At 45.0% G+C, this 26968-nt stretch overlaps 1 protein-coding gene across 1 annotated transcript in view; it reads left to right on the top strand.

Moving 5' to 3' along the window:
* The window catches only part of FLT1 (fms related receptor tyrosine kinase 1), a 168141-nt gene that overhangs the window by 93636 nt on the left and 47537 nt on the right, over window positions 1-26968 (top strand). Inside the window, exons 13-15 of the mRNA XM_040979849.1 lie at window positions 3851-4159; window positions 8912-9058; window positions 25214-25345. Coding sequence (XP_040835783.1) covers window positions 3851-4159; window positions 8912-9058; window positions 25214-25345 — 588 coding nt within the window. The remainder of the gene's footprint in view (window positions 1-3850; window positions 4160-8911; window positions 9059-25213; window positions 25346-26968) is intronic.

Below are 26968 nucleotides of genomic sequence, written 5' to 3' on the forward strand. Positions count from 1 at the left end.
TCGCGTTTAAGATGCTGGTGAAGGTATCTGCATCCTTCATCAGCATGCTTGGCTTTGATGCCAGGCTCTGGCTTCTGGTGCCCGGAGACTCCTAAAGCAGTCCCCAAAAGGTGGATCCCTGCCACCCACACGGACCTGATTGAGTTTGCTGCCCCCCCTCCTCCCACCCTAGATCCCAGGGAAGCAACCTGTATAGGGGTTTGCACTTGCTCGCTCTCTCTCTCAGATACATTTTTACAACAAACATTTTTGATGCACAGTAATAATTCAGAGTTGCCTTCAAAGTTAATAAAAATTGCTGAACGATATTCTCTAGAATTCCCAACTGCTTCAATTCCAAATGTTGGCACTCACCAGTATACAGCATCCATTTGAACAAGTAGAACTTTCTGGCAACGGCTCATTTCCTTCTCTGAGCAGTTATATTGTAATTTTTCAGTGGCAGGAAAGCCTCTTGTTTCCACCTAACAAATGAGAACTTGCATCCTTCTAAATTCCTAAGATAATCTCCGTCATGAGCTTAATCCTCACGTGTGATCCAGTGGCGTCAGTGTGCACCCTGTGACGTGTACCTTTGTCACCGGATTCCTCATTCCCCTGACCCTGGATCCAGTGTCTTCTCGGTGACACCTCATCAGAGGCTGCAGATGTGCTGTGGGCCAGGTGGACAAGTGTGCGTTGGTGCCACTGAAGGCGGTGCTGCATCTGCAGCAGACACTGGCGTGTGGGGAGATTTTTGTTTGTTTTCTCTTTGCAAGTTCCAAGGTAGTTGTTAACTTGGGTCAGTTTTTGTACTCAGGCTTTAAAAAAAACAAAAAAGCTCAACATGAATGAGGGAGAAACAGCTGAGAACACTTTATTTATCCTCTTCCATGGATCAAAAGAGAACTCAGCAGAGGCTCTCCTTAGGACTAGCTTGTGGCTTCCAAGCCACTGTCTGCTAACAGAAACCCACTTGGCTCCAGTAACCTGGTCCCCCACGTTAGAAACACTCAAAATGGATGGGGCTCTTGTCCTTTCCTCTGTGTGTGTCTGTGTGTGTGTGTGTGTGTGTGTGTGTGTGTGTGTGTGTGTGTGTGTGTGTGCACGCTGCTTTGCTGGCACTCAGCATGACTATGGGTGTGTTAGCAATTACTGCAGGTCAAACAGGAACTGCTCGGCCTTATCTGCCTGGTTTCCCAATGTCACTAAATGCATTTTATTTTGAGATTCCTGGTGGTGCTTGGCAAAGATAAACAAAATCTTCCATCAGGAAACCTGTGAGCTATTTCCACAGGAAGTTTCAAATCACTAAAGTAAATAGAAACTCGCTACATGATCCCAATGGTGTTACCTGGGCTCTCTTGGAGTCCGCCCACCAGGATGGGACCTCATAAATGGGAAAAGCTTGGGTTTTTAAGAAATGATTTGATTGCCACCAGCATACAGTACCTCTGCCCTCGCCTCTGCGTCAAGTCAATGTCTGATGGTTCACCCCAGGCTTGGAGAAGGTCCAGAATGTTCAAAGATGCTGAATTACAGGATTCTTTCTGATACTTTATTGTTAGGTTAAAAATGACGATTGACTACTCTAATATCCTCGGACACATTCTTTCATTTGCGTCAGAAAAGCACAAAACCCTCTCCAGATCTCGTCTCTTCAACCACTGACCCAGTCCGTAAGCCACGGACAGCTCCCACTCCCAGCTTTCAAATGAATGCTTTGGCATTCCTTCAGACGTGACACTTTATAATAAAGCCAAAACCCAGAAAAATCAGAAAAACAAGCAAAGTGAGATTTAGGAAAGAGTTGATATGATAGCTAATTTTGGACTATTGTCCCCTAAAGGTTTAAAGGTTTCTTTATAGCTTTGTGTGGAAAGGATGATAATAATAACAGCATACCATGGGGCTTTTCATCTTCAAAGGACTTTGTGAAATGTTGGCCCAAGCTCTGCTCAAGTACAGAGCTACCACGAGCAGTGGCAGGGTTTTGAGAGCTGCTCAGTTTAGGGCCAGCAGCCAGTGAATTTTGTTTTTAATTGCGTCTGTGAAGCAGTCAGGATGACACCGCAGTTCTCTGGACCCTCCGGGTCTGCCTGCCAAGGACTCCGGGATGTGGGAAGCTGTCGAAGAGGGAGACAGTTAGCTAGGCATCGGCCCTGGAGGAAAGGCTTTTTATGGCACAGTCGCCTGCAGAAGATGTTCAGATGCTCCTGAGAGCACATTTGGCTTTGAAAATTCATTCTTTTTTCCCCCGTCACCTGCACTTTAGTGATTTTCCCAAGGTAGTTCACTTGTGCTCCGTGTGTCTGAGTGGAGCCAGCCCCATAAAAAGTGTCCTGAGCAGGTACCTGGCTGCTCTGCAGCCACTGCAGCAACAAAGTCCGGGAAATTTAACCCAGGGCTGCAGGAGAGAGCGGGACTGGGCAAGCTTAGGGCCACAGAGGGCTGACTGGTACACAGACCTGAGACTTCCTGTTCTCACTTGCCGTAAGCTGCCTTGCATCAGTTTGACCATAGACGATTTGGGTTTTAATACAAATTACATTTATGTGGCTTCAATCGTTCAAGTTTCTACTTACAGGTTGAAATATTGGCAATAAAAACATGGGAAACAACATTATCATCCCAGGTTGGAAAAAACATCCTACTTTCAAGAGTGACTGGAGGGGAGGGCAAAAAAGGTGGGGGGGGGGGCAAGTGCTGTCGTAGTAGCCGCCCTGGTTTGCATTTCCTGCCTCACTTCTGATGGAAAGAAGCAGTTGGTGCCTGCCTGCTGTGCCAGATCACTTCCTCTCAAAGCAAAGATAAGCTAGATAGATCTTTTTGGAGAGAGAGGAAGTGGCATGGGATGAGTGGGAGAAAAGAGAACTTCTAGGGCTGGTTCATCCTCCACATGCCCGCCATGGCCTAGACTGTGCCAGGGCCAGGGTTGGGAGCTGTGCCTGTGCCAGGCAGGTCTCCCATGTAGGTGGTGGGAATTCCTAGGATCTGGGGAAGTAGGAGTCGGCACAGACCCTGGGGATGCTATGTGAACACTGAAATGTGGAATGTGTCCCCTTTAAAATGTCAATTTCTGTGTGTGTGTGTGTGTGTGTGTGTATGTGTACATATAACCTATACCCACATATATAAGGAGTCTTTTTTTAAAAATATTTATTTCTTTTTATTGGAAAGGCAATAAAACAGAGAAGGAAAGACAGAGAGATCTTCTGTTCGCTGGTTCACTCCCTAAGTGGCCACAACAGCTGGAGCTGAGCCAGTGAGGAGCTTCCTCCAGGTCTCTCACATGGGTGCAGATTCCCAAACCTTTGGGCTGCACTCAGCTGCTTTTCCAGGACACAAGCAGGGAGCTGGATGGGAAGTGGAGTGTCTGGGACTAGAACTGGCAGCCATATAGGATCTTGGCAGCACATACAAGGGGAGGATTTAACCACTAGGTTATTGTGCTGGACCCTCAGGATTCTTTCCTTTTTTCTTTTTTTAAGGCAGGTTTACATGGAGAGAAGGAAAGATGCAAAGATCTTCCATCCCACTCCCCAGATATCTACAATGGCCAGAGCTGGGATCCTCCATAACCAGGAACCTGAAGCCTTTTCTGGGTCTCCCATATGGGTGCAGGGACCCAAAGGCTTAGGCCTTTTTCTGCTGCTTTCTCAAGTGTGTCTAACAGGGAGCTGAATTGGAAGTCGAGCAGCTGGGACAAGCACTTCAGAGGGATGCCCCAGTGGGATGCTGGCCTTGCAGGCATCGGCTTTCCTCTCCATGCCACATTGGCAAGCCCCTGGAACATTTCTTAAGGTGTCTTATTAGTCCAAAATGAGATCCACTGTTCTGTGAACTGAAGTTCTTTGTTCTTCTGTTGCAGACGTGCCAAATGGGTTTCACATTCACTTGGAAAAAATGCCTACCGAAGGAGAGGACCTGAAGCTGTCTTGCACAGTCAACAAGTTCTTGTACAGAAACGTGACTTGGATTCTGCTGCGAACAGTTAACAACAGAACCATACGGCACAGTATCAGCAAGCAAAAAATGGCCGTCGTGAAAGAGCACTCCATTACCCTGAAGCTTCTCATCAAGAACGTGTCCCTGGACGACTCAGGCACCTATGCCTGCAGAGCCAGGAACGCATACACGGGCGAAGAGACTCTGCAGAAGATAGAAGTTACAATCAGAGGTGAGCACTGCACCAAAAAGGCTGTTTTCTCTCGGATCTCCAAATTTAAAAGCACAAGGAATGATTGTACCAAACAAAGTAATGTAAACCATTAAAGGACTCATTGAAAAAGTCACAGCCGTCTCATATCAGCTTGATTTCTTGTCACTGTTGGCTAACTTTCAGTCTCAGAGGAGATGCTCCTCCCAAAATGAGTTCGGAGAGGCTAGGAGAGAGCCCACAGGTGCCCGCGTGGGCTCTGCCCCCCGGGGCCGACTTGGTGCACGTTTTGGATTTGGAGGATCCCTGCACTGCCTGCTCTGGGCGCCTTTTCATTTCGTTTGCTATTGCTGTCTTCTCGTGCCTGCCTGATCTGCAACAACCGCGAACTGATCCTTTCCCCTTCCACTTTGATGCCAGCCTCTTTTCCCTGTTACATTTTGAAGCTGCACAAATTGAATAATTTAAGCAAATGCTGGTTTCTGCCAAAGATGGACATGAGTTCCTTTTTCCAGCTTGGGACGAGTACAGCTGAACTGGAGACTGTCGGACTGCCGCCTGGTTTGGTTTTGTACTGTTTCATCTGCTCTTGACTTGTAAATAGCACATGGATAGCAAGTGATAATGCTTATTTATTTGAAAATGCTTCCTCTTCTGACTTTTTTTTTTTTTTAACTTCAAGCACATTCATCTGCAACTGGAGTTTCTAGAAAGGGCCCCAGGAGTCTAAGATGTTGGTATAATTCAGAGATCATGGAGCTGATTAGCGTGTGAATTAGGGAAACACCTAGATTGGCCCCTCCTCCCACTCACCGCCAATTCTAGATCATGACCCCAGTCTGTATCACTGTGCAGTGGTCTCAGGGGGCCTTGCCTCCTCGTGGCCTCAGTATGGACTGCACAGATGTGACAGCACCCATTTGAAGTACTTGTATCCCCTTGCTATTCTTTTAAAGAGCTGTATCGTGTCAAACAGTGGCATTCAAGATAGATTACAATCACCTTATCAAAGAAATAACCAGTTGTCATGGTCAGAGCTTCAATGCATTCTTCTAAATACCAGTTTTCAATCTGTCTAAGCAGAAAAGTCCATTTGCCTCACCTGCAAATGCTAATACACCTTTTTTTATTTTAAATGGAATGAAGAAATGGCAAACCACAGAAACAGAATTTAAGTTTTTTTATAATTCACATTCAAATCAATAAAGGTCAGAATCTCTTGGTTGGAGCTTGCATTGGAGGAAAAAGTGACTTTTTCACCGATTTAATATGCATTGTTCTGTTGTTTTCACTTGTGATTGATTGATTGTTTTATGCGAATTTGTGTGAACGATAGGATTTTAAAAAAAAGCTATGATGACCAAAATAGTCACGGCTAAGAAAGCGCGTGGCTGGACAGCTCAATAGGAGGTGACACTATGACAACTTTGTGAGCTTGGGAACTCCCCCAACTGTTTCCTCCTGGAACAGCCCCTGTCCCACGCTCAAATGGTCTTTCACGTGGGAATTGCTTTTGTCAAGTGTGAAAGAGTAAACAATAGCATTTCCCCAGAATGCCAGCTTTACGGAGCACCACATGCTCTGGGAACAATGAGGAACCTGGAAGTTGTCAGCCCAAAGGAAAGAATAATCAATTGTATCTTGAAATTTTACCTATGGCTCCTCGGTTTGGGGCCTTTGTTCATTCTAAATCACCACTTTCCTCCCGGAAATCACTGCCTGAGGATTGCCGAACTGGAGTGTCCATCTTTTCCTCCAGCTAAAAAAGCAAGTGGGATGACTGACAGATCACATGTGGAAAAAAAGAAAAGAAAGAAAAACAGTGAATTGGACTCCTTGGAACCTTCCATGGGCTTCCCTTGGTTGCCATTTCTGTAGGAGGAGAGACTGCCACTGTTTTATAGAACATGGTGTCACGTATTTCTGAGAGATGATTTCAGAATCCCATGGAGTAATTAATTGACCACAGGGTGATTCAGCCTTCTGGGGTGGAGAGGTTCTTTTTTAAAAAGAAGTTATAGATTGGGGTTAGTTTTTGTTTTGTTTAATTTTTTCTTCACTACGCTCTTTGGTGTTGGAGGTGAGGCAAGGAAAACCATTGGAAAAGTCTAGAAGAGCCACACATGGAGGCCAGGATGGACTCGGGGTATGAGGCTGGTCCCTCATCCCAATCTGATCCCAGTATAGAAACTACAGTTTGGTGGGATCTGACAGCTCTGGGGCCAAAACATCAGAAAATGGAAGAACTCAGTGGGCCACTGTCTTTGGCTACCTAATATAACCAGCACACGTGTTCTGTTCATTCTCATTTCCTTAGTTTGCAGGGATCAGCTCCACTCTGCTAAAGTGTAGAAATCGGATTCCTACTTGCACCAAGTAAGTTAGGTTTCAGAGGATGAGTTTTAAGTGCCTTTCTTATTTAACATGTCAAAAGAGATGGTGATGATGATGATTTTAACATATGAAGTAGGAATCGACAAAATCAGATTCCCACCCGAAGCTGAGACCTGTGACAGGGGAGGACCTTTTTCAGAAAGTAGTGTGGGGGAAAGCCACTGGGAGCCTGCCTTCATGTGAAGCTTGTCTTTCCCTGGAGGTCTGTGTCCGTTTTGTAGCCTTGTTTGCTGCTCCTGTTGTCTGAAGTCTCTGTAGTACAAAGAGGGCCTGTGGGCGTTCTTCATGACATTGCTGTTCGGATACAGTGTTCTCATCTCTATAAGCATTGCTTTTCTAATCCACCTGTCGGAGAAACCCAAATTTTGGCTGTATTGAGGATGTTACGGTGTGTAGCTGTGGAAATAATTTGGGTGTTGTGTGCCCTGTATTCAGACTTCCATTTGTAAACCCTGGCAGATTATTTTATCATATTGAATGCATGGGAACTTGTCAATGTGCCGGAAGAAGCTGTTAAAAGTCTAACTCATAAACTGGATCCGAGGTTTCCATGAGAAATGTCAAATTTGGCTTGCGGCTGTAAGATACTAAACAGTATTATGGTAATGCGCATTATTATCTTGTCATGTGTTATTGTCGTGTTGGGGGTCCTTACTGTGTTAAAATGTCAGAATTGTATTGCTCAAACTTGTGCGAGTTATCATGAGTAGACGGTTTGATTTAGGGAAAGATGACAGATCACATGGAGTGCACACACGGGAGTGTTGTGATGGTTCTATCTAGCGGAGCAAGACAGAATGGGAAAGACGGTCTGAAAGAGGTTAAGGGACCACTGATTAGCATTCATTCCAAGCTATGGTTGAGCAAGCTTTGAAGAATCAGGGTACTTCCTGTAACAGTCTTTTTTGTTCGTTTGTTTTGCCTTCTGACTTCACTTGGTGTAAAATGAGAAGGCTAATAGTGAGCTACAGAATCAAAGCTTCTTGAAGAATTTTCTCCTGACTGAGAGTACATATACGTATGTCATGTTCTGCTTCTTCCTCGTAGTGTCAAAGTGCTATGATCATATTCTTTTTAATCTGGGATTTCTAAATGGCTGTAACCAATGCTAATCCTGAAAGTTTACCTACAGGAATTAAAAGAGAGAGAGAGAGAGAAAGGTCTGGGGACTCAGCAGAATCCTACGGGGACAAGGAATGAGAGCCATTGCCATGTGTCATCTTTTGTAGCATTATAATCCCTCCTAAGCTGCTTTCACAGCACTAGTAGACTGAGATGAGGAATCACACATGACCAGAAAAAGCTCAAACTGTAGAATTGAAGCCAGTGCCACACAATGCGTAAGTGATGCTGAAATTCTTTGATTTCTGTCCCCGGATTTGTAACAGGAGGGAAAAGGGAGGACTTGGGAGGATGGGAGGAATGTTTAGACTTGTTTTTATTTTTATTATTTTATCCCTCGGAAGCTGGAGCCTCCAGTTCAGTACCCGCCTCGTTAGAATGTACACACATCAGCAGGACTGACGGCTGCTTCGTTCCCTTAGATACACTGTGCTCGCTGGGGTACTGCTGTTCCTATGTGGGATTTTGCGTGTTGTAATGTATTGCCTCTTAATGTATTAAATTCATTGTGTTGTACTATATGGGTTAGCATTTTATTAAAATAAATTGTATTGTACCATATTTGTATGTTTTAAGAGAAAATAATATAAAACACAATATTTGTACTATTATATAGTGCAAAAACGACAAACCTGTGCCTCTGCCTCTTGAACTAATGCTTCGGTGACTTGCATTTGGGAAGGGAATGGAGGAAGGAAGTAATCAATAAAGTTTTCGAAGTTCAAGCAATTCTCTTGTGTGGTCTGCTGATTGAGGTTCCTGGCAGTCGAGTAACACACAAGTGACGTCACAGAGACCTCAGTAAGAATACGTATGAGATCCGTTTGCCCATCAGTACGGCTGTCTGTTCGTTAGGCAGATGCTCACTGCAAGCCTCCCCACAGATGCTGTTCGTGCTGTTGCAACGGTGTACAGAATCCTTGGGTTTCAGAAAAGCTTCCCCTTAGGAGGCGGAAAAAAAAAAAAAGTAAAGAAATGACTTGGTCAGGCAAAAATCTTTGGCTTGAAATCTACTAACATAGAGTCTAGTCCTTGATTTCCGGCATGTTCTAGTCCATTTGAGCCTGTTGTAACAGCTTGTTAAAGAGGAAGCAGTAGGTTGACCAGTGGAGAGAAAGTTAGGGACGAGAGCGCAAGTGAAAGCCTCCTAGGTGAGTCGTGACCTTTCTCTGCTGATGGTGAAAACGGTGACACCTGCGTGAACCAGACAAGCAGAAAATGGATGAGTAATCACAGCCCCTCTCTTTTCCTCACCAGACCAGCAAGCGCCGTCTCTCCTGCGAAACCTGAGTGACCATACAGTGGCCGTCAGCAGCTCAACCACGTGGGACTGCCATGCTAGCGGGGTCCCGGAGCCTCAGATAACCTGGTTTAAAAACAACCGCAAAATACAGCAAGAACCCGGTAAGACCTTTCCCCCCTTGTATTTGTGCTTCTTCCTCTCCTTCGTTCCCTCTTTCTCCCTAACTTTCCCAGCACCTCCTCCCGAGATTTCTAGCAGCACTTGATGATAGAGCCACAAAAACTGAGCCCCTGGTTCCTTCTTGTACTGCGAGACTTTAAAACTTGATGAAAAATGGAATTGAAAGTGAAGTTCGCTTGGGTGCAAAGAATTTGAAATTCACGCATGGTTTTTTTTTTCTCATCATGAACACTTGCCATGAACTTGTTAATGCTCTCTCCACGTACTTTGGCTGAGGAATATTTAGGTTGATTCTTGGGTAGATTGTGCTCCCAGCCCTATAGAAGGAATCCTGCAGAGTCTGTTCAACTAATATGCTTTCCATAGCACGTTCCAAAAGAAAGGAGAAAGCCACTTAGAGTATGGTTCAGCTCACCTTGACAGCTGGGCAGGTGAGGGGGCATTTCTCGGCCAAGGGTATTAGCACTGTGTATTTATGAAGTTCAGAGTAGAAGGTTTAGAACTTTTTGAATTCACCTTCATGGGATTCTTTCCAGAATAGTATTAATAAAAACTACTAATAATTCTATGGTTCAATAAGAGTCAGCTTAATCTCATTTACAATTTCCATCAATGATTATATTGGAAATAGAATGAGACCACTTATCTTCAGTTTTTCAGCAACTTAGTAACATGGAAATCCTCTACTCGAAAGGAAGCCTCCATCTGCATTCCAATGCATGGAACGAGCTTGGGATGCAACTCTTAAGTATTAAGATAACTGCAGATGTCTTGGGGAGGCCTCTGACACTCAGCACATGCAAAACCAGTCATGTCACATCATTTTTCTCCATCAAGTGGCACCTTCCCTTACACTGATACCATCCACATTATTGACCATCCAAACGAGAGGATGAGGACCGCTTCAACTTCCTCATCCCATCCGTCACCAGGCTGAGCAGGTTGCACAGTTCAATGCTGTCTATTTCTCAAATCCCTCTTTCCTCTGCCTCCCAGTTACCCCTTGGTTGGGGAGTTCATTATCCATCCTCCACACCTCTGTGGTCATCCCAGAATTTGTCTCTCTGCTTCTTTTTTCTCTCTTCGTATCTGGTTTCCATAAGCTGTATGAAATGCAGCTCTGTACAGGTCAGTTCCTGCTCCCGGACCCTCGCTGGCTCCTCGTCACACAGTCTGATGAAGTTCAAGTGCCCACAGGGAAGACCCTCGACCATTCAGTGCTCAGCCTCTGCTTCTTGGCCAGGCTCTTGGCGACCACGGTGTACCCTGTCCTGCTTCCTCCCCCGATGCTTCCCTTCTCCCTGCATCCTCTTGCTGGAGGACCATTCACTTGTCTAAGACCCACCTGGCATATAGGACATGCATTAGATGTCCTTGGTGAGGTCCCTTCCATCTTCGTGACTTATGAACCTTTCTGCTCTCTGACGGAGAGTGTTTTTCATGATTATCCATCCACCTGTGACTGTTCTCCACGACTGTTTCTGCTGCTTTCTTCATTGACTGTTTCTGAAATAAGTTTTACATACTTAATTGACATCACCCTGTGTATAGTTGGGGAACACACTGTGATGTTTTATTACATGTATACATTGTATAATGTCCGATCAAGTGAGCTGTCTCCTCATTTATCAGTTCTTTATGGTAAAACATTTAAAAATCCTTTCTTCTAGCTTTGTCTTTCTTTCTCTGTTTGTTTGTTTTCATCACAAATGAACATGTGTCTCTGCTCCAGAGGGCAGGCAGTGTATCTAATGTGGCATATTTAGATCTTATTCTTAAGTCCTCAGAACCTAACATGTGGCATAAGGTAATATATGGCTATCGATAAAGGTTCGATGAATGCGTGAGCGAATTAGTGGTTTTCAGAGACTCTTATTCCCTCCTCAGTAAGTTCATGTGGTAGCACAGATGCCTGGATTTGGGGTGGGTGTTGAAGCTACATCCTAGAATTGTGAAAGCTGAAGGGACCTTCAGAGTATCTGTAACCCACGAAGCAGAAGAGAAAGTGTCCAGAATGTAAGGAGTTGTGACCAATGTTGACATGTTCGTGGAGAACACCCTTGGGGTGCTCCAACAGAGTGAAAGGGTGACAGAATGCGAACCAGTGAACAGCTTCTGAAAGCGCACTTGTAGTGCCTCCCCTCTGAATTAGCATCCGCAAAAGCCAAGAGGGTCCTAGATCAAAGAGACCCTGGGAAACTGGAGTTTTTAATCCCCTTATCCCCCAGACTCACTTGAAAAGGCAGATTTACAGAGAGGAAGACAGACAAAGAGAACCATCCTCCATCTACTGGTTCACTCTCCAAGTGGCTACAATGGCCGGAGCTAAGCTGATCCAAAGCCATGAGGCAGGAGCTTTTTTCAGGTCTCCCCTGTGGCTGTAGGGTCCCAAGACCTTGGGCCATCCTCAATTGCGTTCCCAGGCCACAAGCAGAGAGCTGGATGGGAAGTGAAGCAGCCAGGACATGAACCGGTGCCCATGTGGGATCCCAAACAGGCAAGGTGAGGACTTTAGCCACTAAGCTACCATGCAGGGCCCCAGTTAAACAAAAAAGTTCATGAAATCGTTGTGGGGTGAGAGGATAGACAAAGCAAAGGAATGCATCCAGGAGGTCCCTACAGACAAGAAAAACATGGATGCCAGAGTTAGGGCACATTAAGCATCTTCTATGGGCACCTGTTCAAGTCCAGGCCACTCCACTTCTGTGCTAATGCTCCTGAAAAAGCAGCAGAAGATGACACCAGCACTTGGGCCCCTGCACCCATGTGGGAGATTCACAACACACTCTGGGCTCCCAGCTGTGGCCAGCTCCAGCTGTTGCAGTCATTTGGCGAATAATATCTGTTTGTTTGCCTCTCCTCCTCGCTCTGTAATTCTGCCTTTCAAGTCCATTTTAAAAGGAAAACATGAAGTGCCAAGAAATAGGGCTTGATACCCAGCATTGTCCTCGTGGGTCATATAGACTGTTGGACACTCTGGTTTTTCCTTCATCCTCACTCTGACCCTGGATTGTATCTTTATGTAAAATCGGGATAAATCCACAAAGCAGTTTGGTAAGGTTGAAGTGAGTTATGGCAGCCGATAGTCATGGTTGAGTCATTGTCATCTTCTGGTCAGCCTCATTTACACAGAGGTGGGCCAGGGATGCCAGACAACTCAGAAACAAAACAATAAAGAAGCGGGCATCTGGCCTCGTGCTTAGGATGCCCACCTCCCCTACAGGGCTACCCGGGCTCCGTGTCTTACCCGACTCTTTTACTCCGGCTTCCTGGTAACATGTATCTCTGGGAAGCACCAGAGGATGGCTCTAAGTTTTGAGGTGCTTGCCAAGCCCTGCGGGAGACCTGGAATTGAACTTCCAGCTCTGGTGCTGGTCCCTGGCTCTTTGAAGAATGAATTAATGAGCTCTTTTCCTCTCTGTCCCCGCCCCCCCCCAACAGTAACAATTATAATAGTGATGATGGTGATGATTTTTTTTAAAGATTTTTTTTTTAATTGGAAAGTAAGATATACAGAGAGGAAGAGAGACAGAGAGGAAGATCTTCCATCCACTGATTCACTCCCCAGGTGACTGCAACGGCCAGAGCTAAGCCAATCCGAAGAAAGGAGCCCAGAGCGTCTTCTGGGTCTCCCACGTGGGTGCAGGGTCCCAGGGCTTTGGGTCATCCTCGACTGCTTTCCCAGGCCACAAGCAGGGAACTGGGTGGAAAGTGGGATACTGGCGCACTCAGGGTGAGGACTTTAGCCACTAGGCTACTGCCCTGGGCCCGATGGTGATAATTTTAACTCCTCCCCATCAAAGTTTTCTTTGAGTTCCTGAGGGTCAAAGAAGAATATCTAAAATGAGTCAAGTATAAATTTTTATTGGAAAGTCAGATTTAAAAAGAGAAAACGATACAGAGAGAAAGATCTTCCATCTATTGGTTCACTCCTAGAGTGACTGCAACAGCCAAAGCTGAGCCAGTCTGAGGCCAAAAGCCAGTAACTTCTTCCAGGTCTCCCATGCAGGCGCAGAGTCCCAATGATTTGGGCAATGCTCTACTGCTTTCCCAGGACACAAGCAGGTTGCTGGATGGGCAACAGGGCCGCTAGGATAGGAACCGGCGCCTGTATGGGATCCTGGCACACGCAAGCCAAAGACTTCAGCCACTAGGCTGCTGCACCGGATCCAACAATATACATTCTTACACAAAGTCTTTATTATAAATATTCTAGTAGACTACTCTTACTATTCATTGAGCTCTATCATGCTGTGTCATTGATTTTTTATCTCTCTCTCTCTCCTTTTATTTGATCTTTAAAACTGCCAGAGCCTTTTGAGGAAAGGGTTTCTTGATTTTCTGGAGTCAGTCTCACATGCATTGAGTTTCTGTGATGTTTCACATGTAATTGGCAGCAGCAACTTAGAGTATTCGTGGCAGTGAGCTTTCTGTCCCTGTGCGACGCGGCCCCTGCCATGTTTGTGCCTTTTTTACAAGCCTGTGACTAAAGGCTCCAGCTAACCAAAGTCATCATCTTCAACTTACCTTTTGTTCTAAATCTGAAAGGGAGGAACTTGGAGATCATGGCTTGAGCCATGGACAAGTTAGACTGGGTTGAACAGCCCTGAGATTATGCGTTACGCGCCTGTGGGCCCTGGGTGCCAGCCAAATCGCACACTGGAATGCCTGTGTTCAGGTGTTGGCTCTGCTTCCAAGTTCAGCTACTGTACACAGTGGGAGGCGACAGGTGATGTCCAAATACTTGGATTCATCACTACCCACGTGGGAAACCCAGATTGAGTTCCAGTTTCCTAGCAGCGGCCTGGCCCAGCCCCAACTGTTGCAGGCTTTTGGGGCGGGAAAGAAACAGCTGAAGAGAGATCTGTTCTTTCTTTCTTTCTCTCTCTCTTCTCTCTCTCTCTCCATCTTTCCAATAAAATGAAAGTAAATAAGTAAAAAGAGACAATGAGAATGAAGAGTACATCCTTTAGAGAGTTGAGAAGAATTCTTAGTTGAAGCCTGGCAGCTCCAAAAGGCTTCAAGAATTGTAGCAACCTTGGATCATTGATAGGATCCGGTCCATTATCATTGTTATTTGTGAAATGATAACTTGCTCCCATTCCAAAGAAAATACAAGGGAGGAAGCAGGGCACACACGGGTGAGAGCTTGCCCTCCCAACTGAGTGGCCGTAAAATGCCTGCTCAAAGCAACTTGGGGGGCTCTTTCCTCCCTCCTCATTTCCTTTCAGGAAAGAACTTCCAGTGGGCCCAGGCATGCTCCAGAAGAAACAGACGCTCAGAAAACAAAAAAGTGGTGTGAAAGCTGAGCAGTCACTTCTCAGGCCAAAGGGCAGGCAGCAGGAACAAGAGCAGTCTGCAGTGTGCAGGCCCAGGAAACCCTTGCACAGGGGCCCTGAACACAGCCCCTGTGCTGCGGGAAAGGAGCGCTTGCAAGGCAGCTGCCTGCCGCCTGCCTGCTGCCCAACATCGGGCCATGGGCTCTCCTGGTCTGCCTTGTTCCTCCTGAATCATCTGCAGCTGCTTCCTGCCCTCTGAGTCTCCTCATCCTCATCCTCGCTTTTCCTTTTGTCTTCTCCCCTCAGCCTCCGATCCAGGGCCATTCGCAAACACACCACCTTGCTAAGGATTTCGAAATATTTCATTCGATTTCCACAACCATCCTATGCAATAGATTTGACTTACATGCCCGGTACTGCTCTGAGTAACTTACTAATATTACTTGGTTTATTCCTCATGCCATTCCAAGGGGTTTAGTAAATTATTGAGCCTGGTTTATAGACCGAAAGATGAGGACGTTGACACAGAGTGGAGAAATAAGCAGCTCCAGGTTCTAGAGCTAGCAGGCAGCAGACCCAGGTTCAAACTAGGAGCCTTGGCCTCTCAAGGGTTTTGGACTGAGTAGGCGTCCGTCCCATCCCTCACAAGAGAACAAGTCAGCGCTAGTTTTCAATGATGAGCACATGTTGGAAACGCTGCTTAGCTGCAGCCAAGATGGAGTCCAGAAGTTAAGGCTGGATGGGACACCTGCAGCCTGAGGCCGAGCACCTGGGCTGGATGCCTAGCTCCAGCTCCCAACCCCACTTTCCTACTGATGCATTTTGGGAAGCAAGCAGCAGGCGAGGCTTCAGGCGATGAGGTCTCTGCACTCCCAAGGGAGATCCATGTCCCAGAGTGACCTCCCCACTCTGAGCTTGGACCAATGACGTTTGAGGAGTGAACCATCAGAAAGAACTTCTTTCTCTCAATGAAATAATAACAATTTTTTTAAAAAAAATGAATGTCTGCTCATTCCTAATCCTTAAAAATGGTGTTTCTTAAGGATGGAAATTTAAGTTTTTTTTTGAACATGCTTAATACATATTAAAAAAAAGAAAGAAAGAAAAAAACATTTTTGGAAACTGGCCCCGCCAGGTATAAAGTTAATGCAAATCTAGTTACTTTTAAGAGGTCCAGCATTCACGCCACAAGAGCCCAATGCTCATTTACTTATCAGCAACAGATATTTATCAGGTACTGCTGTGTGTCTGGCACTGTGTGCCAGGCTCTGGCAACAGAGTAGTGAGCAAGACAATTAATCTCTGAATAGCTGAAAATCAGAGGTGATCATTTCATGCACGTGTGTCGATGAACTGAGGCCTTTTCAAGCAGCAGCCATCTGCATCCTTTATCATCACGATGAGTCTAAAAAATAGAATAAGGTAAATGAATCAGTGGGACAAACAAAACTTACCACAAAGCTCAAACAGCTCTAACACATAAGAATATCAGAACTTTTTCCTGCCAAGGACCCCATCTTCATACTCCTAACATCAGTCAAGGGCCATATGCAATTATTGACTTTAAAATTAGCCTTTTATAAATTTCTTGATTTTTTGAGTCACACTTGCAGTTGCCTTGGCAGAGCCAGACCAAATGATTTCCTGGGCCTTAGATAATGGGCCATGGACTAGATATTTCCCAGCCCTGCATGATTAGAAAATTGAAAACTGTATCCTGTGTATTTAACTTTCATCCTTTATTGTTAAGTGTAAGTACGTTCTCAGTTGTGAACCGGAATGGAAGAGGATAAAGAGAAAATACGGGGAAAGCAGTCAAGACGGGACAGCCTCTGCGTTAGAACTGAGTCAGGAGATGCTGGGAACCGATCCATGCAGAGTGGTGAAAGGTGACGCTAATGTGAGAGATAAAGACATACAGGCCAGGCGTTGCGGTGGAGTGGGTTAAGGGCTGGCTTGCGATGCCAGTATCTCACATCAGAGAACAGATTCGAGTCCCCGCTGTGGTGCTTCCGAGCCAGCTTCCTGCTGATGTGCCTGGGAAGGGTCGGGACGATGGTGCTTGTACTTGCACTCTGCACACATGCGGACCTTTTTAGCTGGCCTGCCTGAAGAAGTCCTCATCAGACTATTGTGTAAAAACTAAATTTTCATGACAGCAAGCCTTTGTAGTAGATTTGAAAGTTAGAGTAGTCGTATTGGAACAGCAAAAAAGTTCAGGAAAAAAAAATTGTCGTAAGTAGACTGAAGGTGGGATGGTAGGAGAGAATAAGAATAGGCCAGGCATTAACATCTCGGCTCCAGGGTCCTCTTGGTCACCAGGACTGAGTGTCATGACCCAGTGGGGACGCCGTGTCTGCTGCTATCCTGTCACTGCCATGAAGGCAGCCTCTGAGGCGCCACGTTCATATCAAGGTGACCCCTCCTCCTCGTTCCTGGGAGAAGGGAGGGCTGGAGACAGAAGCTTCTCTGAATTGTAAAATGGTTTCAGTTGCTTTAGAAAGCTGCGGAAGAGGAGGAGAGATGAGTGAAGATATGAAGCTGCTCAGGGTTGTTACAATCAGTAGTCTTGCCTGATTTCTTGGTCATAACCCAATTCAGAAAATGTCAGTTACCGTTTGGAAAACTTGAATTCTAACTGCCTTTCCTTTCTGCTGTTGCACACGAACTGTTACTGCAGGAGAGAAATGTGTGAGATTCCTGGGGACACATGACATGCGCAGCGTGTCAGCAGGGGAGCCAGCTGCTCTAGCTCCCACCCCCAGGCGCTCAAGGGCGCTTCTTACCACTCCTTTTTCTTCAGTGTGTGCCCTCGAAGTCGAGGATACTCTGTGTCCAAAGTAAGAAATACCAGGATTCGTTAGTGGGTGTTCCAGTGTCTCTTCCCCGACAAGGAGCTGCAAAGGTCCTCTGCATTCATTTGTATTTCTGACCAGCACTGCTGAACACACTGAACGATCAAGATTCAGTTGCTTTCCAAAGTTCTGCTTCCCTTTAGAAGAGAAGGAAAAAGATGTTAGAAGTAAGGAGTGTCCTGGGATACCAACCCAGAACCATGTCATGTTTTTGGCCCATGCTCAGCCAAGACAAGGACCTTGACCTGAACCAAAAATCCTAATGTGGGAAAAATGGAAAAAGGTTACTTTCTACAACTGCTTGTTAACACTTGGCTAGTTCAATGAAACTGAAAGGTCAGCTAGACATTCTGTGGATTTCTTACAGAGGAGTAGGTACGGTGCCTTCGTTCCGTCTGGAGTTAGAAACCAACAGAAAGTACTTAGAATCAATCTTCCCCGCCATGCACATCTATATTAGCAAGTTTCTACTTATTTAAGCAATGCACCTACATAGGTGCACGTCTGTGTGAGTATTCCAGTGTCTAGTGCTGTGTGCAAAGGGAATTTCATAGACACTTTCATGTCATGTCACCTTCATTCCTGCTTAGCCACAGCAAGACCCAACTGCGGGATCATGGATCAGGCAGCAGCAGGTTTTGGCCTCCTGCTAGCTGTGTAAGTTTATGTGTGTTACTCCTCTTAAGTGGTAACACACAAAAACAATAGAATGTAATGATAGAATGTAATAGAATGTAATAATAGAATGTAAAAGAGGGCATTTGCAAACGTGGACACCACCTAATGTGTTTAAGACTTATTTGAAACAATACAGAGAGAGAGGGAGAGAGTGTGAATGTGCATCCACCTACTGGCTACCGTTCAAATAGCCACAGCTGGTCTGGGTTGAAGCCAGGAGCCTAGAGATTCATCGGAGTAGCCCTTGTAGATGGCAGAGGCCCAAGCACGTCAGCTGCTTGCCCAGGCTCCAGTATAGGATGCTGGCGTTGCAAGCAGCAGTGTAACCTACTGTACAACCACACCAGCCCTGTGAGCACCATTTTTTTAAAATGATGTTTACACAGTTGAGAAGGATGTATGCTCATGTGGACCACTGATTCAGGTGAGAAAGTTGAGGAATAGGGGAAAGTGGATGAGATCATTGTTTTCCAATTTTCTTTTTCTTCTTTCTGTATCTGGGAGAAGGGAGAAGCCACATCCAGCATCCTAACCGCATCAGTACACGGGGATGGGACAGCTACCCGATATCATCCCAGGGTCCCCAATGTGGAGAAGTGAGCATCATTTTGAATGGAGCCTCTCCCAGGGATGGCATCCGATATAGTAGGCTAAGCCTCTAGCTGCAGTGCCAGTATCCCATGTGGGCACCTGTTTAAATCCCGGCTGTTCCACTTCTGATGCAGCTCCCTGCTAATGTGCTTGGGACGGTAGCAGAGGACGGCCCTCGTGGGAGACCTGAAAGAAGCCCCTGGCCCTGGTTTCAGATTGACTCAGCTCTGTCTGATGTGACCATCTGAAGAGTAAACCAGCAAATGGAAGATTTCTCTTTTTTCTCTCTCTGTAAATCTGCATTTCAAATAAAAACACATAACATCTTAAAAAGAGGAGCCTGTCCCTTTTCTTAAGATTGTAGCAAAATAAATACAGCATACATTTTACCGTGATGAGCACTTTAAAGTGACACTAAATACTTTAACAGTGTTGTACAACCATACCTACTATCCAGTTCCAGAACTTTCTCTTTGTATAATATATTTTTAAAATTTTATTTAAAAGTCAGAGTTACAAAGCAGGAAAGACACACACACAGAGCGAGAAAGAGAATCTTCCATCCACTAGTTCACTTCCCAAATGGCAGCAATGGCTAGGGTTGGCCCGGCGTGGCCCCAGGGGCTTTAGTCAGCTTTGCCCCAGGAGTGCAGGAGTGAGCCATGCTCCATTGCTTTTCCAAACCATTAGCAGGGAGGTAGATCAGAAGTGGAGCGACCAGGTCTTGGCAGCTTTACCCACCACTCCACAAAAGTGGCCCTGCCTAAACATTTTTGTAACTGCCATGCAGAAATCCCATACTCTGAATTATTCTACTCCTTTGATGCTTTTTTGTTCATTCCTAAGGGACCAATATACAGGAAAAAGATGCAGGAAAACCAAGGCTAGAGCTAAAAGGATATATGAGAATGTGCTGATGGGAGTGGCATACTCTTTCAACACTCATCCCAGAACCCTTTCAGGGCTATCCAAAGACACCCACAGATAAAGACCTACCTACTGTCTGGCCTCTCACAGTGGGGGGTCCCCATTTTCGAATTCCTTTCTGTTTAATTTCAGAAGACCAAAGAAGGCAAACTCCATTACAGTCTCTCCTCATCTCCGTTTGGTGGTTCCTTTTCCTTTCTTGCTCTGTGTGGCACCCTATTTTCCCCTCAAACAGAGCTTGGAGTCATTTAATCAGGAACTAAAGAGACACAAACACAGCAGTTGGACTTGCCACTGTGCCCAGTTCATTCTGGGAAAATATGCAAATGAACATACTCTCAGCAAAATAACCTGGGTAGGTGAACTCAACTGGCCCTTACTGAAAAAAAAAGAAAAAAGTCAAGTCAAAGAAGTTCATCAGCCCATCTTCTCCCTCTGCACGTTCAAATAATGCACCCCAAGTTTATATAACTGGTTGCCATGGCACACCACTTCCAGGCCTCTGGGCTTTCTCGCCATCCCTTTGCCAGCTGGGCTGCCTGTCACCCCAAGACCTTCGCCCGTGTCGCAGCCCTGCCTGGGAGGCCCTTCCTCTACCCACGCTCCCTCGCCCCTCCTATTCCATGCCATCACAGTGTCCAAATGTCAGTCTCCTTCTTCTCAGTTCCCTAGACTGAGTCTGGTCCCCTCCATTGTAAAAATACTCTTTTGTGCATAGCCCTGATGGCTGTGGCTTTAGACAAATCCATGTGGGTTTGAGGAAAAAAAAAAAAAAAAGATCTCACACCAGGACTCCCTGCTCCACGTGAACAGTGTTGCCTCTGTTTCTGCTCACCGTGAGATCCCCAGTCTCTTGCCCAGGACCTGGTGTACAATAAGCACTAAACAGCTTTGTCCTGTGAAAGACTGAGTGAACTAATAAATGCATGGGTGTAAAAGGAAGCCAGCTTATATTCTACCTGGTCCCCAAGAAACCACTTGCTCTGAGGTTTCCAACTCCAAGAAGATATCAAAGAGCCAGGCTAATGGTACCTCTAGTCTCACAGGAAGCTGTGGGGGGCAGACATGTGAACATGTGTGCCCATGTGTATATGTGTACTTATATATGTGCATATGCACCTGTATGTGTGTTTACAAAAAATAGACATACATAGTTACCACCCAGTATTTTGTAGTCAACAATAGGCTAGTAGCCCTTGAGATATTTTGCAAGTGGCTGAAATATTGTAATAAAGCAAGAACAAAATTCGTGATAAAGAGACACAACAAATATTTCATCTCTAAATGTCCAAGAGTCCATGAGTTTTGGCCAAGTTTCAAAGTGTTCCCATCAGCCATGATCTCGCCCAGTGAACCAGCATACAACTTCTAGAAAGTGCTGGAAGCTTCTGTTTTCACATCTCAATTTTGTGAATTGGTGAATCAATAGACATTTCAAACAAAAGAAGCTTTGCTTACAGTTTTTCCCTTATTTGATGGTTTAGTGGAGACTATCATACAGCTGGTTTTTGGGGGGTGTTTTTTGTTGTTGTTTTGTATAATTGTCCTCCATCACGACCTTTTCTGAGAGTTCCTCTTCTTCCTGTCTTTTCCCCATCTGAAGTGAAAGTCTCACCAGTGATCACATGGAACACTAGCTCTCCCACAGACCACGTGATTGGCAAACTCTCATAGTTGTCTTCTAGCTTCACTTGTTGTCTAAGACTGCTTGTCATTGTGCTTCAAATGATCCTGCACTTCAACAACTTTATTTTCTCACAACAGCTTTGCCATGAGACTTGCTCTTAGGAGAAGATTCTCAGTGAAGAAAGAAGAAGCCACCTCTGTGGTGATCATCTGGAAACACTGGAAGCATTTAATTTTTTTAGTGCCTTTTCATGAGTTTATTCTTCATCTCCCAATATTGTCACACTACGCCATGTCACTAAACTTGGGTTTCTCTTTCCCAGGAAGAGTTTTCCGAGCCTCTAAAGTTTGACCAGATGTGTAAAATCTCTGTTGTGGCTAGTCAATCAGACTGCAAACCTAGATTTCTTCCTGGCTGTATTTAACGGTCTGAAATTTGTATCTTAGCTTTTCTGGTTCTTGGTCCACACAGGGTTCTCAACTAACCAATTTCTTTAAGAGCAATCAATCTGAAGATTTGATTATTTGCTCTACCTAGCGTTGTATACCTCATTGTCATAACAACCAAAGAACTTATCAGTTAGTCAAGAGAGCCAGTACCATAGCGATAACAAACAAGATTCACTGTTATTTTATTGAACTTTACAAATGTGTTAATTAGTTATCATAAGTTTGTTCTAGAGAAACTGAAAATTAACAACACTTTATACATACATATCTTTGAAAAACTTGTCAGACACAAAGTCAATTGACAGATGTGCAGTTTGAGTGATACAAAATTCCACCAGAGGGCTGGGCATGTGGTTCAGCTGGCTAAGCAACTGTTTCAGACACCTGCCTCCCTTTTGGGCATGTTGCTCTGAGTCCCAGCTATTCTGCCTTTGATCCAGCTTTTTGATAATACACCCTAACACCCAGATTTTCTACATGAATTGTCTTGATTTCAGTGGTGAAAGAGTACTTAGTATCAGAAGCCATGGAAATACATAAATAAGCCCATAGAAATTACTTATCTCTGTGAAAGCAGGTGGTCCCACAATGCAGTTATCTCAGGAATACAGTGGCTTGGAAGTGAGTGCTACCTGTTGGCTCTGATGACTAACAACTACACTTGATCTTGACCAAGAAGCAGTGAAAACTAACAACTGAACAGGAAAGAGGAATGCAGATGCCGCAACCCTTCAAACAGCAGAAAACAATTCTGCGCAACAAAAAAAAGTTTAACATAGCCAGGAATATATATATAATGTTTTAAAGGTGGAATATTTAAACAGAAAATCATGGAAGCGTTACATAACACAACAACAACAAAAAATAACTCAGACACTTGATGTTCTTGGGTGAATGTTTTGATGGGAATATGGTACCCTATGGATATTTTTGTAGGCTAAAATATTAACAACTTCATATGCTTCAACTCAAATTACTTCATGAATTCAATAAAATTCCAACCAACATTTCAAGAGTACTTTCTATTGAACTTAAGCTGCAATTTCTTTTGAAATGTAAAGGACAGAGAGAGTCAAGATCATTCTGAGAGGGGATTGGACCATACCAGGTATCAAAATATATTATCAAGCAGTCACAATGTTAACCTTTTGGTACAGGGATGGACAAACTAGGTCACTGTGAAGAAATAGAGAACCCAGAAACAGAAGCAGAAATACATGGAAACTTTATATCTGGTGGAACTGGCATCACAATATATTGGAGACAAAATACATTTGAAAAGTGATGGTGGGAGCACTGGTTATACATATGGTAACACTTAGATCTTCACCTTACATCATATGTACTGCCTCTCCCCGATAGATAAATTCAGATGGATTAAACACTTAAATAAGAAAAAAGTAAAACTCTGAATAAATCTGTTGAAAGATCTTATGAAGAAAGTATTACAAGGAGACTTCTTTATAATATCTGTGTAGGAAAAGGTTTTTTAAACAAATAACATAAAGCATTGCAGCTATCTGGGGAGTGAGTCAGCAGATGGACGAACTCTACTTTTCAAATCAATAAATAAATGTTTAACAATAAAAGGGATACAAACTGCATGAGCATGTTCATTGATCATTATTGACCCTACGAAAGAAGAGAGCCAGAGGAGAGAAGGAGAATTCTGAGGGGCCTGTCTGTTGGTGACGTGTCACTATTTTTTTGTTCAAGTGTATGTGAGGGCACAAAAGAGACAAAAGCTTTGTGTGCTCATTTCCCTCCTTCCCCATCTTTGTCTTCCACATGATGGGAGGACCAACCTGAGCCAGTTACTGTTAGCTTGTCAGCATTCCCATGCTGTCATCTCAGCTTCGGTGGTCACGTTACTGAGGTTCAGATCTGCAGAGCAGACCATTGTGAGTAGCAAGATGGCTATGACAACACCCTCACCACCCACTGTGTGCAACAACACTTATTTATTGTGACTGCCCCTTATGCGGTATCTTCCAAGCTTTCTTTAAGTTATCTCAATTGATCCTGATAGCAATACCATGAAACAGATAACGAAGCCGTGTTCTCATTGCACGGAGGGGAAAAAGTCCTCCAAAGAATACATGATTTATACAAGACTTTAGGGCAAGGCTATCTGGATTTGAAACATTGGGCTGACTTTGGACTTCTCTCTCCATATTCCTGCCCCCACTGAAACACAGGTTCCTGTAGGCTGTTTCTGCTGAGGGTCTGCTTCCGTTTCTTCCTCTCCGCTTCCGTTCCCACATCCAGGTTAGAGGTCTTGCCATTCCCTGCATGAATTGCAGCTGGAGAGAGCTGGACTTCCACATGCCACTCTTTGCTCAATCCGGCCCATCCTGCATTCTCCTTCTAGACTAAACTTCCTTAAGCAGCGTCTTCATTGTGTCACTTCCCCACTCAAAAAAGTCTTCTGGACTCCCTTTTCTTTCCACATGGAAACCAAGTTCCTCAAGCAAGATTGCACAGTCGCACTCACATTTTCCTGTCAATTGCACAGATGAGGCACTCTGGAAATGCAGAGGCCTGATGTACTCAGGCTCCTTCGAGAGCTTTTCTAGACTCTAGTACCTGGATCCTCTTAAGCTGGCGTCTTTTCTTCATAGCCTCTATTGCTACTTGAAAATTACACTAATTGTAAATCTCTAAAACTGAAAGTTAAGCCCTTGATAGAAAAAGGATGCATTTGTTTTGTTGACTAGTATCCTAGTATTTAGAATTGTGTGTAGTACATGGTGGGAAAGATCAAAATATTTTTTATACAAATAACCAAAACTATACTCAAAAAATCCACTTAATAAATAACTAATGGAAGTGAGACTATAGGTATCTGTGGCTTTGTGTTTTTAAAACAGTATCTTTTATGCTTTCAGGTATTTCTCAATGTTTTTATGTTTGTTATATCTTTGATAATCGTAGGAAGTGAAAACGAATTAAACAGCAGTCTGGCCCACTTGGTCACTGTTTCTCAGAACGTGTTCAATGCACATTCGCTCCAGCATCAAGCCTTTCTTTCTCACTTCACTCTGCTAACCTCCAAACTTCAGTTCCAGCTCACCTCCTCCCTGCAGCCTTCCCTGAGTAATCCCATGCTTGCCCATCTCCTTCCTTGCCCAGACCTCGCTCTGAACTGTGCAGGTTTTGCCACATGTATCCTTTCTCATTCATTAAACATGGTTGCACCAGGCAACATAACAAGTGAAATGTGATTGGTTTTGGTTCACAGGTCAATAAGCTGGGTTTAATCTAAATGATCAAAATATAGGCCCCCTTGGTCGAGAGGTTTAGCCTACTGCAGTGTTTCACAGCTTGCGAAAGGGAGCCAGCCACGCCTCACAGGGGATTCTGAGTGTCTAATAAGAAAGGTGTGCTGCATGGTGTCCAGCACACTGTGGACACTGAGGAAGTGGTCCTGCTTACCAGATCACTGCTTGCTTGGCCTCTACCACGTTAAACCTGGGTCTGGCTGCTGCTCCCTGCAGTCAGAGGGAGGAGCCACGTCTCCAAAGCCGGAGGTTCCAGCTGCACCGGGTGGCAAAGGTGCTAGCAAAAAGCCTGGACAGAGTGAAAACAAACAAGCAGCCCTGCCCTGGCCTACCCGGAGCTCGGATTTCCTTGTCTGAATGCATCACCTTGGGAAGAAGTTTGTGTTACAGAAGTAGCTGTCTTTGTTTGTCATCCAGGCCCACTAAACTAAACATCTCTCACTCCTCAGGAATTATTTTAGGACCAGGAAGCAGCACACTGTTTATTGAAAGAGTCACCGAAGAGGATGAAGGCGTCTATCACTGCATAGCCACCAACCAGAAGGGCTCCGTGGAGAGCTCGGCATACCTCACCGTGCAAGGTAAACAGCTGCTGGGGGAGCAACAAGAAACTGCTCAGACACCTATTTCCCTGTTTGCTTAACTTTCCACCTCCTGCTCTCCTGCTGCTACTCACTCCAGTCTGTTCCTCTCCCTGACCTCCTTCTCCCCGCCCCCTAGCCCTCTTGGGAGAGTGCTGTCTAGTTGTGTCTGACGGGTGGCAGGTGAAGACCCTGGCTGCACAGCCCCCAGCCTGCGCTCTGAACAGAGTCTGCTGGAGCAGCAGTTCCTGGAGGACAGGAAGCCAGGGCTGCCCCACCCGGCAGCAGCAGGTCCAGGACCCTAGACAGCCAGAGCAGATCCAGAGCAGGGATCCTGAGGCCATGGGGGTAGAGGCAGAGGAGGGGCGGGGAGAGGACTGGGAAGCAGGGACTTCCAGCTATTCATTTCCCCACCTTTTCTGATTCCCAGAAGTTAGATGTACCCAGGTTTTTCCAGTGTTTTAATAAACTGGGGATTAGCATGAAGCAAGTAGCCTGCAAAATATCATCAGAGAGAAGTAATGCGTAATAAACACACCACATTTAGGAAAAACATTCCAAATGCTTTCTTTTTATAGGCCTCTGTTGGGAAGGAGAATACAAGGAGGCTTAATCCTACCCTTACCATGCGCATGCAGCTTCTAGGTCAATCCCATGAGTTAGGACTGCCAGCCAAGGGGCCATATAAGGTCTGCAAAAATCATTTGGTCTGGCCCTGTCCAAGCAACCATAGGTGGGATTCAAATTTTTATAAATCTATAGTAGACTAATGTTTTTGAGTTGATAATTTTGTATGGTCTACTAATGATACTATAAATATCCAAATGACCCTGGGTGATAAAAGTTCCTTACCCCTGGACCCAAACCTCAATTTCCCAATCGTAGTGATCAGCCAAGACTTGAAACCTTATAGCTGAATATAATAGTCCATTGACGCTGCTGATTGTTAATATTTATGGTCTGTTGAGGCTTTACATGAAGAGATGGAACTTGTTCAGCCACCTGTTACAGATCACACAAGTCTTTCTAGCAGAGGAACTAGGAACAAAGTCATGTATTTCAATTCTCTTGCCTTGGGCACTTAGGTTCCTTAAAGATTATAACTGAAAATTCATGTTCCTGTAATACAGAACATCATCCTCCTTCTTTTATAGGGAGACTATTTTACTTTTTAAAAATGTTTATTTTTGTCTGCCCTAAAGGCAGGGATGGGGTAAGAGTGAGGGAGAGAAAAGAGATGTTCCATGCCCTTCCAGTGGAAGAGTCACAACATCAAGGACTGGGCTAGGCTGAAGCCAGGAGCTGGGAGCTCCATGGAGGCTCCCCACACAGAGGCAGGAACGCAAGCACTTGAGCCATGTCCACAGCCATGTCCCAGGGCGTGCGTTAACAGACCACTGACTTGAGTGTTGAGGACCCAGGGCTCCAACTGCCACTTCAATATAGGATGCATATACCGCCCCCCACCAGCGCTGGCTTAATGCACTGTGCTACAACACCTGCCATCAGATAGATGATTTTAGAGACACTTTCCGGAACTCTGAAATTGTTGTTAAGTTGGTACGTTCAGAAAAAGTGAAGGTGTAGCATTCTCCAGATTTTCTGTTTGTCTCCCAGATAATC

This window comes from Ochotona curzoniae, unplaced genomic scaffold (genome assembly GCF_017591425.1).
Source record: "Ochotona curzoniae isolate NIBS_2020 unplaced genomic scaffold, NIBS_Ocur_1.0 contig_3332, whole genome shotgun sequence".
Taxonomy (NCBI): Eukaryota; Metazoa; Chordata; class Mammalia; order Lagomorpha; family Ochotonidae; genus Ochotona; species Ochotona curzoniae.